At 37.3% G+C, this 14,723-nt stretch overlaps 2 protein-coding genes across 4 annotated transcripts; one reads left to right on the top strand and one right to left on the bottom strand.

Annotated features, from left to right (window-relative positions):
* The first annotated feature begins 619 nt into the window (after nucleotides 1-619).
* On the top strand, nucleotides 620-3,584 carry LOC102625036 (uncharacterized). The gene is made up of 3 exons (XM_006492253.4): nucleotides 620-1,101; nucleotides 1,199-1,617; nucleotides 2,147-3,584. The coding sequence occupies exons 1-3, from the start codon at nucleotides 1,039-1,041 to the stop codon at nucleotides 3,405-3,407; spliced, it is 1,743 nt and encodes a 580-aa protein (XP_006492316.1). The 5' UTR covers nucleotides 620-1,038; the 3' UTR covers nucleotides 3,408-3,584.
* A 3,484-nt stretch (nucleotides 3,585-7,068) lies between these two features.
* Nucleotides 7,069-13,748, bottom strand: LOC102624568 (BRCT domain-containing protein At4g02110). 3 transcript variants are annotated; one of them, XM_006492252.4, is made up of 11 exons: nucleotides 13,450-13,748; nucleotides 13,259-13,348; nucleotides 12,966-13,070; nucleotides 12,665-12,766; nucleotides 12,472-12,556; nucleotides 11,780-11,849; nucleotides 11,557-11,601; nucleotides 10,434-11,212; nucleotides 8,570-10,313; nucleotides 8,142-8,358; nucleotides 7,069-7,969 (listed from the first exon to the last, which is right to left on the bottom strand). In XM_006492252.4, exons 1-11 carry the CDS (start codon nucleotides 13,528-13,530, stop codon nucleotides 7,433-7,435), a joined length of 3,855 nt encoding a protein of 1,284 aa, XP_006492315.2. In that variant the 5' UTR covers nucleotides 13,531-13,748; the 3' UTR covers nucleotides 7,069-7,432. The 3 variants fall into 3 exon arrangements, with proteins under 3 accessions (XP_006492315.2, XP_006492314.2, XP_024948840.2); XM_006492251.4 differs by having other exon boundaries at nucleotides 8,570-11,212; XM_025093072.2 differs by lacking the exons at nucleotides 13,259-13,348; nucleotides 13,450-13,748 and having other exon boundaries at nucleotides 8,570-11,212; nucleotides 12,472-12,587; nucleotides 12,966-12,984.
* Between the last annotated feature and the right edge of the window lie 975 nt (nucleotides 13,749-14,723).

Here is a 14,723-nt window from a genome sequence, read left to right as displayed (position 1 = left end):
AGCGCCATGATTCTTGTGCCTTACGAGAGACGAGCCACTTTCTTCCCCCCCCAAAAAATAATAAATAAATGTAAGCTTCATCAATCTTCCGAATTACAACATTACCCTTCCAATTTGAGATTAAAATTTTTAACCAATTCTCTACTTATTATCACAATTTACAATTGGAGGACCACATTCAGAACAACTAAATGTGGTAAGTATTATAAATTAATGAATGAAGTATGGCAGTCTGTTTAGGGCGTGTTTGGGAGGAGCACAAACTTTACTTGTTTGATCCGTTACAAGCTTAAATGTCATTAACAATTTTTTTTTTTTTTTAAAGAGAAGGAGGGGCAAATTGATAAAATGTAAGTAAATAACTGGATGGTTTTCTTCACCATCTTTACTTACTTTTGGGGGCAATTTGCTGGCGTCTTATCTTTTCTCCGGTAGTTGAACCCGAGGACCCGTGATGAGTCACCGTCTCCCTCCGGTCACAATCATGTAATCACCGGCTACATCCGGTTAACAAAATTATACCTCATTTATATTAAAATTTTTACCTTTTCTATATGCAAAAAAGAAAAAAAATAAATTCGAGCACATAGGTAGCCATGTAGCCTTATAGGCCACATAGCGCAGAGAGAGAGAGAGAGAGAGAGAGAGAGAATAAAAAATGGTGAGGTGCCAGCGCCAGCTATGAAGTTGAATGATCAAAACTTTGTCTGAGGTCAAAGCTGGCACAAATTTTTTTTTTTTTTTTTTTTACATTTTCTTTCTTTATTTTTAGGGCTTTGTTTTCTCCACAACCTTCCCCTTATTTACTCTTCAAATCTAAACAGATTTTAAATCATTCAACCCTGCCTCTCTCTCCCCACTCTGCTTACATTTTCCTTCTCTCCTGTCCTGCTTGTATATTTCTCCTCTCTTTTATTATTGTAAATCAGAAAAATATATATATATATAAATATATGTATGTATGTATGTATGTACATATATATATATATGCTTTAAGAGAGAAAAAGAGTTGGGAGAGTTTCAACAACACAAACAAACATGGCTACTTCTCCTGCATTAACTTGCACTGAGAAGAAACACTGGTGGCTCAGCAACAGAAAGGTACCGCATTTTGGCCTAGCATTTTATTTTTTTGATTTTTTTTAAAACTAAAAATAAAATGAAAATTCATGCGCTCTTGTTGTATTGATCGATACAGATTGTAGATAAATATATTAGAGATGCAAGGACTCTCATTGCGACTCAAGAGCACAGCGAGATCGCTTCGGCTCTCAGTCTTCTCGACGCTGCTCTCGCGCTCTCGCCTCGCCTCGAACTCGCTCTTGAGCTCAAAGCGAGATCTCTGCTGTATCTAAGACGATTCAAAGACGTTGCTGATATGCTTCAAGATTATATTCCCAGCCTTAAAATGGCTAACGACGACTCCGGTTCGGTTTCCTCTGATAGCTCCTCTCAACAACTCTCGAGAGAGCGAGTCAAACTTTTGCACTCTGGTGGCGACTCGTCTGATGACTCACTGGGTCGCGATCCATCTTTCAAGTGTTTCTCGGTCTCGGACTTGAAGAAGAAAGTGATGGCCGGACTCTGTAGAAATTGCGAGAAAGAAGGACAATGGAGGTAATTTTATTTTCCAAAATAAAAATTATTTCTTAAGTGTTTCCCTTTTTTCTTTTTAATTGGGTTCTTAATTTCTTAATCCCTGCTAATGTTTTCTCCGAGGTTCAAATTATAATGACGCCATTTATTTTGTTTAGATATGGATTTCAACTTTTGACCCTAAACTCAGATCACCAAATGCATATTCTTAAACAATATGGTGGTGGTGTATTTTCAATACAAAGTGATGTGATTTGACAACCGATTTAGGTTCAACAAGTTTATCATGAATAATATAATAATAATAATAATAATATCAGAACTTCAGATTTTATTAAATTTTTATCAAACAGAATATATTTATTATATTACGTCATATATATGATAATTTTATTTAAAGTGCGATAAGCCTTGATTAAAATAATAATAATAATAATATGTAAGACTTATAGGCCGTTTGGTAATTCCAGTTTTAATTCTGAGTTAGGCAGTTAAATCAAACAAAACGAAACTCGTTCGACTAACTCAGTTCACGACAATTGTATTGTAGGTACTTGGTTCTAGGCCAAGCATGTTGCCACCTAGGCTTAATGGAGGACGCTATGGTTCTTCTCCAGACTGGAAAACGCCTGGCCACCGCCGCATTCCGGCGCGAGAGCATATCGTTATCTGACGACAGCTTTCCCTTTTCCAAGTTCCCAGTATCAAACAACCACCAGACGCCACCCGCCACTCCGCCGCGCACAATGACAGAGTCAGAGAGCGTGTCACAGTTGCTTTCCCACATTAAGCTCCTCCTACGACGTCGCACCGCAGCCATCGCCGCACTGGACGCCGGTCTCTACTCAGAGGCCATCCGTCACTTCTCTAAAATCGTCGACGGTCGCCGAGGAGCCCCACAAGGGTTCTTGGCTGAATGTTACATGCATAGAGCTTTTGCTTACAGATCCTCGGGAAGGATAGCAGAATCGATCGCTGATTGTAACAAGACGTTGGCCCTTGAACCCAGTTGCATCCAAGCGCTTGACACAAGGGCCTTGCTTCTTGAAACAATCCGTTGCTTACCGGATTGTTTACATGACTTGGAACACTTGAAACTTCTGTACAACGCAATCTTGCGTGATAGAAAGTTACCAGGACCTGCTTGGAAGAGACACAACGTAAGATATAGAGAGATACCGGGGAAATTGTGTGCGTTAACGACGAAGATTCAAGAATTGAAGCAGAGGGTTGCTTCTGGGGAGACTGGAAATGTTGATTATTATGCTTTGATTGGATTGAGACGCGGGTGTTCGCGATCTGAATTGGAGAGGGCACACTTGTTGTTGTCTTTAAGACACAAGCCGGATAAAGCTATTAGTTTTACCGAACGGTGTGAGTTCGCCGATGAACGTGATCTTGATTCGGTTAGAGACAGAGCTAAAATGTCTGCTTTGTTGTTGTATAGATTGTTGCAGAGGGGTTATTCAAGCGTCATGAGTAATATTATGGATGAGGAAGCAGCTGAGAAGAGGAGAAAGACGGCTACTGCTGTTACTGCTTTGCAAGCAGCCACTCAAGTGCAGCAACAAGCACAGAATTCATTGTTGGAACAGGAGGTGAAGTTGGAAACTACTGCCGCAGCCTCATCGTTGGAAACTACTGGTGCTAAAATTATTAATTCAAATGATCTTAACAAGGGGCCATCTTCTTCAAATGCAAATGTTTATCAGGGTATTTTTTGCAGAGACATTGCTGCTGTTGGGAATTTGCTATCACAAGCTGGGTTTAATCGTCCACTAACGGTGAAGTATGAAGCATTGAGCTGCTGAAATTTTTGCTGGGAAAATTCGGAGTGAAAGTTCTCGAGATGTTTACCGGCATTAGAATCTCTTGTTCATTTTCTCTGTTTGTACAAAAGGATAAACGTAAAAGATTGCCGGGAAATTTTGTTTCTTCATTATCTACATGTATAGAATTTTCCGTATCGAATTTTCTACTTTCCAATTCGTTCTTTTGTTTTTAGCATTTTAGAGCGCAAAGCTGGCGTCGTTTTCATTAAATGTCGTTTTCCAGCTGATATTAATAGTTGGCTGGTTTTAGATCTGCTTATTACTTAATTGCTGCGCAGATGCAGAGAAGCTGGCTTTGGATTCTCTCTGATGTCTCATCTGTTGCATTTAATGTTTTCACTGGGGTAGTTCTATCCAATGACTGACACTTCTGACATTCCACTAGATTTCATTTATTTGCTACTTCCACTTGATCCTTTCCTTGATCCAAACTCAAGAGTACTGTGATTGGTTTATGAGCAGTGAGCACCTCCACTCAGGCTGAGCCCTGATGCCGGACCAGTGAGCCCTCTCTCCGTGTTGTGGCTTTGAGTGAATGTTGCTCTTATGGACGTGGCCGAATCCTACTGGGTTAAAACTGTAAAAAGCCATTGTCCAAGTCACCCCCACTGCCCACCAGAGAGGTACGAAGTCCTGTTTCAGGTCCGCCTAATGCAACAAAACAAATGGTCCTTTTCTTTTTTTGGCGCAATCGACGAAACAAATGGTCTAATTAAACACTCAATACAAGAAAAGTTGGAACAATTTGGAAAGGTTATGTCAAATCAATCAACAGTTTTGCCTGCCGTCGTCATTATTGCTTTTTTATGCTGAGGCATTAAGCACTGTTCCTTTTTTTTTTTTTTTTTTTCCCCTCCGAAGGGTAATCTTTCTCTTGCAACGCAATCCACTCTCTGTGAATAAATGCTGTTGCGTTAACAGGAGCAAAGTGTGTGTACTGTTGAGTTATAATAATGATCTTTAATGAATGGTTGTTGGATGGGAAAAAGGTTATTTAATTTATCGGACTAATAGCTTCTATCGCCATGCGAGCCAAAAAAGCCTCGAGTCTTTTGCGCCCGTGAAAATCGAAAAGGTGGAGCCAGTATCTTTTGTTATTGAAACCATTCATTCTTGTTACTTTGCTTAAGCTCATTGCTTGAAATGGTGACAGGGTTGCGGCAAAACTTGATTTTGGTAGCTATCACTACCCCAAAACAGTATGCGTAGCTTGGAAATTTAATGTTTTTAATGAAAATATTTATAGCTTTGTCTGTACAGCTTGAGATTTTATTTTAAGTTTTTCTAACGATCATTCCAGTGTTCAACTAATTGTTACAGCGGACTATTTGAGACCATTAGTACGTAGCCCACACAACTGTCATGTGAAGATTTTCTTACATTATTCTCCAATGAAGCAATCCCCTGCTTTTAAATTTTTGTATAATCATAATATCTCCATGATACCACCAATTTGCATCTGAAATATATTTTAGATTGACGTGGGTTCAAAATTCTTGATTCAATAAACTAAAATCATTTTGTGTGCTTTTTGTAAAGGGTTCCTAACCAACCCAACAAAACCCTTTTTCTTTCCTTGCAAGAAATTTGAGCCTTTTAATGCTTACAAATTGACATTGCCCTTGTACGCTACTCAGTTTTCTTTTCCAGTTTTTTCTTTCCCTCCATTCTTTAGCTTCAAGAATATACTAAAACTTTAACATCATTATTATAAGTTAAAATCGATCTTTATGGTATAGGGTGGGCAATAAATTAAGACTGAATTAATTCTTTAATCTAGAATATATATATATATATATATGTATATATTTTTTTGGGTTCCCTTTGGAGAGGATGCTTAAAATGAAAATCCAACATGCTTGTTTCATAAATGACAACCCATTTCCATGCTAGCTTCCACTAAGCTTGTCTCATTGTCAAATTTCATCAGAGTTATTATTATTTGTTTCATGGAATATATATAAGATTACCGTTGAAATTTTGAACTATATATTTGTATTACAATATTAAAACGACATAGCAGTAGCCGGATCTGTGATTTAATTAGCCCCGCGTGAGCATACATGAACCACCAACTCATTATTACAATATTTTTTTTATAAAAAAAAACGAATGGCTTAGCTGAAAACTAGAACTGTGAGAGTTGCATTTGCACATCTTGATCTCTCTTTTCTTTATTTAAACAATAAAAATTCCCCAAGCGTAAATGAGAGCTCTTTGTAATTCTCAACAGCTCATTGCCCCTCTGACGTGAAAATGATTTAATTTTTTTTTAATAATATATGTGCATATTTTATTAACTTCTGGCGAAAGAAAAGGGGATTTACACGAATTCTCACGAGGGAGCCAATTATTTATTTTTCTTTTTAATTATTATTATTATTATTTTAATTTTTTTAAGAAAACATAGTCAGAGAGATTGTGAGCTTCAATAAACACATTTTTTATACTCTTATTAATTATATGCAAGTTGCAAGACTTAAAACGCTTCACAAAATTTTAATCTTCGGTCGGAAATGACACAAGTACCCTGAATCTTGTCATGGAAGATTGGGACCAAAAGGGCAATGCGGGAATGGGGGTGAAAGTGGGATTAAATTTGAGAAAAATAAAGATATGGGCGAGAAAGGAACACGTGATGTTTGAATGTTGGGAACATTGGAAAGAGGAGAAGTCGTGGCCAGATATGATGATGTCAGTGGCTGCATGTGATGGAATCATGTGGCCAATAGTTCTGTTTATTCATTGGAGCTTTATAATGGGTCTTAATATGAAAGGTTTATGTACGCTGAATGAAATTAGCTTATTGTCAAAACTGGGTGTCATGATGATGGTGGTTCAAAGAATCTGACAAAAGCCCTTTTCACATCAACTGTTGGTTTTATTCTTTCTTCGAGTTATCCCTAAAGATAAAAAAGGGCAAGGACCAAACAATTTGTTTTTGTTTTTCCAGTGGGTGAGATCCAATTCTTGTTGACTTAATTGGCATTTTATCAAGAGCTGACCCTACGTTTGACAATTTATCAATTCTAACCAAAATTTGAATCATCCCCTTTGTGCCTTTATGGTACGGGTAACGCCAACTCAACTCGTCCCCAGATTCTCCCCGTAGGAAATTCAACAGGATAGACTTCCAATTGGTCAAATCTCAATTCATTTGTTGGGTCGGGTTAAAAGAAGAAAATGTTATTGGCCCGCATCATGCACAACAATAATAACACGTTATTTGATTTTTGTATACTAAATAACAAATGAGTAACATCTTGAATATTCCATCTCTCTCTCTCACTCGCAACTCAGTTTAGTGAATTTAAATTTAATTTCCTCTGCTATCATTAAGATTTAAGAAGCAACGGTGAAGCATTATTCTTGTCCCCCCCCCCCCCCCCCCCCCAACAAAAAAAAACTATCTCCGGGCTCCCATGCCTAATAATTTGCCATTCTGTGCTGCCCAAGCCCATAGTGTGTTTACAAGTTCTGTGGACTGGGCCCTGGGATGCATTATCAATACTATTTTTTCCCAAAAAAATTACCACAGGAGGAGTACCATGGGCAAAGAGACTTGCACTCGAGTCTAGCAATAACAGAAAAAAATTGTTTCTTTGTAACATTTGGTGTTATGCAAACATACAATCAAGTCTTGATCAAATATAAAGAGCAAACCACTATAACATCATACCAAAATAAATTGAACTTAGAAAGAGAGTCAACTGAGCTTATTGTTCCATTCTTCTAAACCAAATGGCAATAAGATGTAGTCGTAATTGCTTTCTAATCAGAACAAATTTCCAACACACTTTAAATACATCCAAACTTGGCAGCCAACACGTTCTAAATTGCTCAGAATTGAATAATAATACCATACCCATTCGAGGCCATTCTACAAAAACATCATATTTCAGCTTAAGACTAATACTGATTACATGTTTGGCCGTGACTGCAATGTACAAGATCGAAATTTGTAAAGAAGCTAAGGCCTAAGCAAGTTCAGATCACTTGTGCTTTCATGAAGAGGTCCTTTTAGATGGATTAATCCTGCTTCTGGTGCACGTTGGACAGAACCAGTCTTCCTCCGGAACACTTTCAAGAGGAGGATCACAACAATCAATATGCATTCCAACCCCACAACCAACAGAACCACCTTCGTCTCCACAGATCAGCATAACTTCACCCCTGTCACTGCACCCACACGCTTGGCAAGTTATCTTATCAGTATCATAATCATTGGGAGGAGTCAAGTCCATAACTATTTCTTCTGCCTTGCTAAGCAGATTGGATAATGACTTCTCTGCCCAAGCATGAGTGTTATATTGCACATGTCTCTCAAGGGAATAACCAGGTTTGCAAACAAACTCCACCAAGTAATCAGCTACAACACAAGGTATCTCATGTTTTAAGAACTCTTGGACCCACAAATCAACACGAGGCATACCAGGACTAACAACAGCAAAGTCAACTCCAGAATTTAGAAAGCGAGTGTAAGGTGGGGAAGTAGCTAATATGTTCCCATCTCCAGCCTTCACCACGCGCTTCAGTGTATCCTGGATGAACAAAAGATGCAGAACAGGTATCAGAACAGTAGAATCTAAATAGTACAAACTACCAGAATGAAAGCCAACTATACCATCTGTTATTAAATGGTTTATCGAAAAATGATTTCATAATTAGAAACTTAGAATATATAATAGGGTTTATGTTACCAAACAGACATACCAGAGGTGGCGCAATGCAATCTCCATAAACAATAATGCGCATTCCATGAAAGGCACCATGACCTGTTCTCTCCCTTAAGAGCCGCCATTTCCTTGGAGCCTCTAAATTAATTGCACCATCTTCACTGAGGCCATTTTTGTGCCATTCGTAAGGTTCCTCCGGCAAGAATTTTCCTGCCTGGCTACAAGCACTTAAATAATCAGTCTTGAGAATCCACCTGCATTCAAGACAGAATTGTAATAGCCATCAGCAAGAGCCTCAAGGAGCTAATATTTCATTTCTATGACAAAAATGCTTCCATGGTTCAAATAGTAGACCATGGAAGTTGTTAAATAATGTGTAGAGCCAGTGGAGAATGAAACTTAAACCAACTTCGAGAACCAAGAATTGGTTAAAGCTGATGAAAGTTATGCCAAGAGGAACTTCACCTTCCAGATGCCGCAGCAGCAAAGAACTTCTCTGTTCTGCGAATTTCTGGGGCAATAAAGTGTGTTGCCTGGTATGACCACTGATGAGAATCTCTACATAGTCTTCCTTTCAAACGCCTTATAACCACCTGAAATTCCTTTCTCTGTAGTCTATGTCCACTTAATATAAACCATATAGGTTCATCTTTCAGTTTGTTCAGAGACTTGTCCAATTTGTTCAGAGACTTGTCCAATGGTATTGAATTGGAATTAACATTTCCACCAATTTTATTCTTCATTGATACTTTCATAGATTTAAGAATTGATTTTCCAACACCTGGACTTGAAGTTTGGCCTTCATCAGCAACCGGCCTGTTTTCCTTCTCCACTTCATCAGAGCTCCCCACCTTACTTGCAGATGCAGTGATGACCCGGGTTTTGCTTCTTGGAAGCAGCACATTTTTCTCTTTTTCTCTGCATTCCTCATTTTTCTCTCCATTTAAATTTTCTTCCCCAACTACATCTTTCTTGGATTCTACTGTCCCTTTGTCAGCAGAAAGGGTCTTTAAACTGGCCTTACCCGAAGGCCTTTTCTTTGCTCTATTTATTTTGCATTTCGTACCATCCCTCTTGGAATTTGATTCATCCAAGTCAAACATCTCACCAGAAAGAGTCGTCCTTACCTGAGCATTTATCCCTTCCTTTCCAGTAATTTCATCATGTCTGCAAACTACGGAATCATGCGCTTCATGACCGGCTCCAGGTATCCTTTTCAACTCTGCATCTTCTTTATGTATGAGTTCAACCCCCTCAGGCTTCTCATCATTCAGTGCCTCCTCAAACACATTTCCAACTTTCTCATCAGCAGCTTCAGCTTCATCATCCCAGGATTCTACTGTCTCCTTGTCAGCAGAAACATTTCCATTGGCCTTATCTGAAGGCCTTATCTTTCTTTTACTTTTCATACCATCCATTTTGGAGGTTGATTCATCCAAGTCAAATCTCTTGCCTGAAACAGTCATTCCAACTTCAGCATTCATTACTTCCTTGCCAGTTATTCCATCACGTCCATAAACCATAGAATCATGTGCTTCATGGCCAACTCCAGGTACTCTTTTCATCATTGTATCTTCTTTATGTATGGATTGAACCCCTTCGGACTTCTCATTGTTTAGCATCTTCTCAAACTCAATTTCATACTTTTCATCAGGAGCTTCAGTTTCATCATCCATGGTCTTGATCCCATCACCAGAATTATCTCCACATTTTGCAACGAGTGTTGTCTCCATCTCTTTTGTCGCTTCATCACTTAAATTTGGAGGGTCTGTCTCAAGCTCACTCGTACTAGAGAATTTCTTCTGGTTGGCTCTCTCTACCTCCCTACTCAAGCAAACAGCAGGACTGCTTAGGGAGGAAATTTTGTTAGAGTAAATAGAACCCTTTCGATTGGTTGTGTGTCCAGAACCGAAAGCCTTTTTGGCAACCATCTTCTTCCTAATAGGCTTTGCAATCAATTTGTCCTTTCCCACTTGAGGAGAGACTATATTTACAGGTCTAGGTGATTTGTCCATAGCCAAAAATCTGTTTTTGGCAGATGACCCCTCAAGGTCCTGATGCAGATTCTGTGCATCCTCTGCTTCACCATCCAAATGTACAGATCCCATACCAAAATCTTCATTATCAGTCTTGCTTGCAACAGTGGACTCTTTTGATCCCCTGCATGTTTCAAGGGCATTTCTATCAGCGCCCTCACTGTGCAAGGCTTCTGAGGTCACAGTTTTTAATGAAGGCAGATCAGGTGTCAGTGGTTTCTTGTTGGGTGCAGTACTAGGAGTAGCAGTTTCAATAGTATAATGGCCGTTACTGCCAGGGGATAAATGGTTACCTGTCTCAAATGAATGGCAAGCTGATGATTTTGTCTCTGATACCGGAGTTTTATAATTAATCGGACTCCTTGGGTTGCATTCTGCTGCATTATGACTCATCTTTTGTGATTTAGAACCGGCACCAGTACTATTACTCATTCTCTTTTGAGGTAACACAATTGACTCTTCTTCATGACACAGTTCTCCTCCTCTCTTAGGAATTTCACCACAAGCTGTAACAGTTCTGGTCTCTGCATTTTCCACTTTGGAGGAAATAATGTTGAGAACATCATTGTCTACCTTCCCTGAGGACATTGTGAGTATTGACTTCCTAGGGGTTTTCCTAGAGTAATTCAGAGAACAAAATTTTGATCCAGAATGATAGGAAATTTCAGCATTTTTTGAAGTAGGTACTAAGTCACTTTTCACTTTAGCAGAATTTGGAGTTTTCTCATGACTATTGTCCCTAGAAGCACCAGTGTAATGACAACCATTCACCTCAGTAATATTAACATTATCAAAGCCTGAGATTTGATGAGATCTACTCACTCTGCTTGGAGTTGATAACATGTCCGTAGCATTGTCAATGCCTGAAGAAGCTTCAGGAATGGTTGAACCTACCAGTAGTCCCTGCCCTTCCAATGTCGACTTGGGTGATTCATGGGCATTAATAATGCCAACATTTAAATTATGAGGACTCTTATTCACATCTCTGCCCCCAAATTGCTTCAGACTAGCAACTTCAATCTCCTCTTCAGAATCCTTAGCTTCAGCTTCCATTGTCTCCAACTCATAACCACTGTTGAGACCCAAAAAAAAAAAAAATTCAGTAACTGGGGAGGGATTTACTTAAAATTCACAATAAAAAGCATTCAACAAAACAAAGCCACAAGTTAAAAAATCCAGGGAAGGGGGGGGGGGGGGGGGGGGGGGGGGGGGGGGGAAAGAACCTTAAGATATAGCATTGTAAGTCAATTAAGAAATTGAAATGACTGCATCAAGCAAATCACTATACGATGTAGTCCAATAAGGCAAGATGTGAGATGATTCAGTTGCCAAGAAGACAATTTTTTACATCCCACACATGTCCTGGCATGTACATACATAAAAAAGAGGAGCAAAAGTATAGATCTGCTGTGATACCTCTTGTCATAATTAACCTCTGGAAGAAGCTCCCAAACCCTTAAACTGCGGATAAAGAGTATGCACATTAAACAATAGGGAAAAATATATATATAGTCATAGAAAAATGACAGTGCCAATCTTTGCTGAGGAAAAATATATATTTCCTCTTGGTAGATAGTGTTCTGAAACTACATGATCTTTTATCGGCATACGCATAAATAACTAAAATCCAAAGCATTACCAGTCTTCCAACCAACGATGATTAACAAGCTTTATTGACTTAATTTTCTTGGCAAGCTCATACTTCTCCCCTGTATGATTAAAACTTCAGTTAAAATATCAATATAACAAATACATCCTTTCAGAAAAAAGGGCATAAACATGAATTGACGATATTTCACTAAATCATCAACCACATTGATATGAAGTTTCTGAGAAAAAGATTGTATTCTGTAAGTAACTTATTCTGTAGATAATCAATGTAGGAGATAATCAGAACAACTCTTCAACTACAAGATGAAGAACATAGTCTGCACCATGAAATTGAAGTTCACAAGTAATAGAGGGAAGAACACCCAATTAGACTTCATAGAAACTCAGGATACCAGTAGATGCTGTAGTTTATTGTGATTCAAATCTGTTCAACTTACACAAATGAATCAACAATATAACACATTTGGTAGATACTTCAACTAACACAAGAAACCAGGATTTGAATTCTACACTGACTTAGCAAGTGTTTCAAAATCCATTTATTGGACCATTTGGACTTTGAAAATTTACAATGTGTTTCAAATTATCTGTTCAGTTGACATGGAAAGATGATAAACTACAGAAGTCTTCATCTAACTAATTAATATTACAGATGTATACAAATACACGTCCAATAGTTCTGTCAATTCTCCTTGATGATGTAAATTTTAAAAAACATACCCTCAAATTTGTAGCAAATGAGATGGGTAACTTTGTTTGCCACCAACGGTTTAGAAAATTGTGAGCCCATCAAGCGAACCAGAGTCTGTGAATGACCGGTGCAACCATAAAAACAACTATGCTCGCATCAGACAAATAACAACCTTAATCCAGTGAAGAGTCATACATGAAACATAGGAATGGAATCACATACCATAATGTCCTCTCGGTCTTGTCGCTGGTATCCAGTCAAACACATAACTAGACTGTTGGCACCATGGATTCCATTCAAATCTTTAAGAGGTCTGTACATAATCTGCAAAAAAGAAACGGTTAATAATATGGTATGAGAAACATACAATAAGTAGATTTGATTAATTCAATTTTCAACGTTGAGATTGACTGATAATGGAAACTGTCAAAACCTACTTAATTAGTTATTTATCAGCATGGAAACGTTCATTGTTCCTTAAAAAGTAAAAAAAGAATTAAGGAAAAAGAAAAGCGAAACTTACTGAAGCTGCATCAACAGGCATTCCAATATCGAGACTATGATCAACCCACAATGATGTGACAAGGGTCTTGCCATCAGTTCGAGCGGCAACACACACTGAATCATCCTATTTAGCATGGTCAAACCAGAGGCCGACTCAATTTTGACAATAAATGACAAAACCATTTGAAATAACCAATGATAGGAAAGCAGGAAAAAAAAAACCAATAAAATTGATCATAAAACACGCTCGGGAAAAACGAAAAAAATAAATAAAACAGTCGGTAATTATTTGAAATAAGTTACAAGACATACGAAAACAATCTTATCGACAATGACATGAGTACAACTTTGGGTGTACAGGCCAACATCAACTCCGCCGCCATCAATAAGCTTGGATCGAACCTAAAATTACATAAATCACAAGCCGAAAGAAATCAATTGACAACGGCACCATGTTAATTTATTTCTTTTACAACTCAATAGAAAAATGAAAAGACGAAAACCTGCCGTTCGTTGATGGGGTCGAAGCCGAAGAGAACGAAACGGACGCCGATAAATGGTTTGGATTGACAATCGATTTCCATTATTTAAAAATAAACCTCCGAATTTATTATAGAATTAAGGCAAATGAAGAGAAATAAAGCTGAGAATTTTCAGAAACCGAGAATATTGAAAGTGCGTTGATGAAATCTTGAGTGAATGAATTATGAAAGAGAGGTTATAGGAGTGAGTGTGAGCGTGCGTTTCCGTGTTATGCATAAAACTTGTCGCGGAAGAGTGAAATAGTGATTTAAGAGAGAGAGAGAGAGAGTGGGGAATTGTTTTGTACATGGATTTAATTTAATTTTGGGGGCACTGGCCACTGGCGGGAATGGAAATTTGTTCTCGAACTCGGTGGCTCCACGTGGCGTCGCGTTTACTGCGATGGATCTTGACACGCTTCTTGGTTCACATGTTCGATACTCAGCGACATACGTGTGTTCTGTACAAAGCTTTACTTATCCGGGCCAACGTCATAACCTTCTTCTGTAATGGCCCATGTTTATGATGATGTACAATATATAACATGAGTTGAGCTTTCAACACCCCTCTAAAATTCTCATAACACTCCATTTGAATTTTATCCTCCAAATACCTTCAGTTTAATTTATAACATACAAACAGATATATTAAAATTAACTATCTTTTTATAAAATTTTATCTTAAAATTTAACTATCTTTCCACAAAATTTTTATCTTAAAAAATATATATTTTTAAACTTTTTTATTTATAAAATACATACACATATTCAAATCTTAAATTATTTTCTTCTTATTATATAGTTTTTATTTTCATAACTTTAAACTTCTATAATTTTTTAAGGATTTTTTTATTAAAATTGAAATTAAAAAATATTTTTTATTTTTATCTCAATATAATTTGTATTAATAATAACATTTTTAAATTTAATATTTTATTTCTAAATTAAATAAAAATAATTTTAGAATTTTATTATATATGTGAGGATATATATAAAATTATATCAAATACGAATTTGATTTTGAAAAATTATTCCTCTCGTACTTCTCAAAATCTGCTATAAAATTGAGTGATTTTGTGAAAAATAATTTTTTAAAGTGATTTTCAAACATCAAAATTAACTTTTAAGAAATTGATATATTTTATAAAAGGGTCTGGTATAAAAGTATACCAAACACATTTTCATTCTAAAAAGTTAAAAACATGATTCTCCATTTTCAATTATTGTTTACCAAAACGCCATTTTGAACTTGATAC

Source organism: Citrus sinensis, chromosome 3 (assembly GCF_022201045.2).
Source record: "Citrus sinensis cultivar Valencia sweet orange chromosome 3, DVS_A1.0, whole genome shotgun sequence".
NCBI classification, from domain to species: Eukaryota; Viridiplantae; Streptophyta; class Magnoliopsida; order Sapindales; family Rutaceae; genus Citrus; species Citrus sinensis.
Note: the sequence above shows the minus strand (reverse complement) of the source record. Positions and strands in the feature narration are given on the sequence as shown.

Bases quoted from the DNA above. Each gene is read 5' to 3' on its own strand.
- LOC102625036 (XM_006492253.4), top strand. From the start codon at position 1,039: ATGGCTACTTCTCCTGCATTAACTTGCACTGAGAAGAAACACTGGTGG. The intron at 1,102-1,198 runs GTACCGCATTTT...TGATCGATACAG, and splicing joins GGTGGCTCAGCAACAGAAAG to ATTGTAGATAAATATATTAG. The intron at 1,618-2,146 runs GTAATTTTATTT...ATTGTATTGTAG, and splicing joins GAGAAAGAAGGACAATGGAG to GTACTTGGTTCTAGGCCAAG.
- LOC102624568 (XM_006492251.4), bottom strand. From the start codon at position 13,530: ATGGAAATCGATTGTCAATCCAAACCATTTATCGGCGTCCGTTTCGTT. The intron at 13,071-13,258 runs GTATGTCTTGTA...CATGCTAAATAG, and splicing joins TTGTCGATAAGATTGTTTTC to GATGATTCAGTGTGTGTTGC. The intron at 7,970-8,141 runs GTATGTCTGTTT...TTGTTCATCCAG, and splicing joins ATTGCATTGCGCCACCTCTG to GATACACTGAAGCGCGTGGT.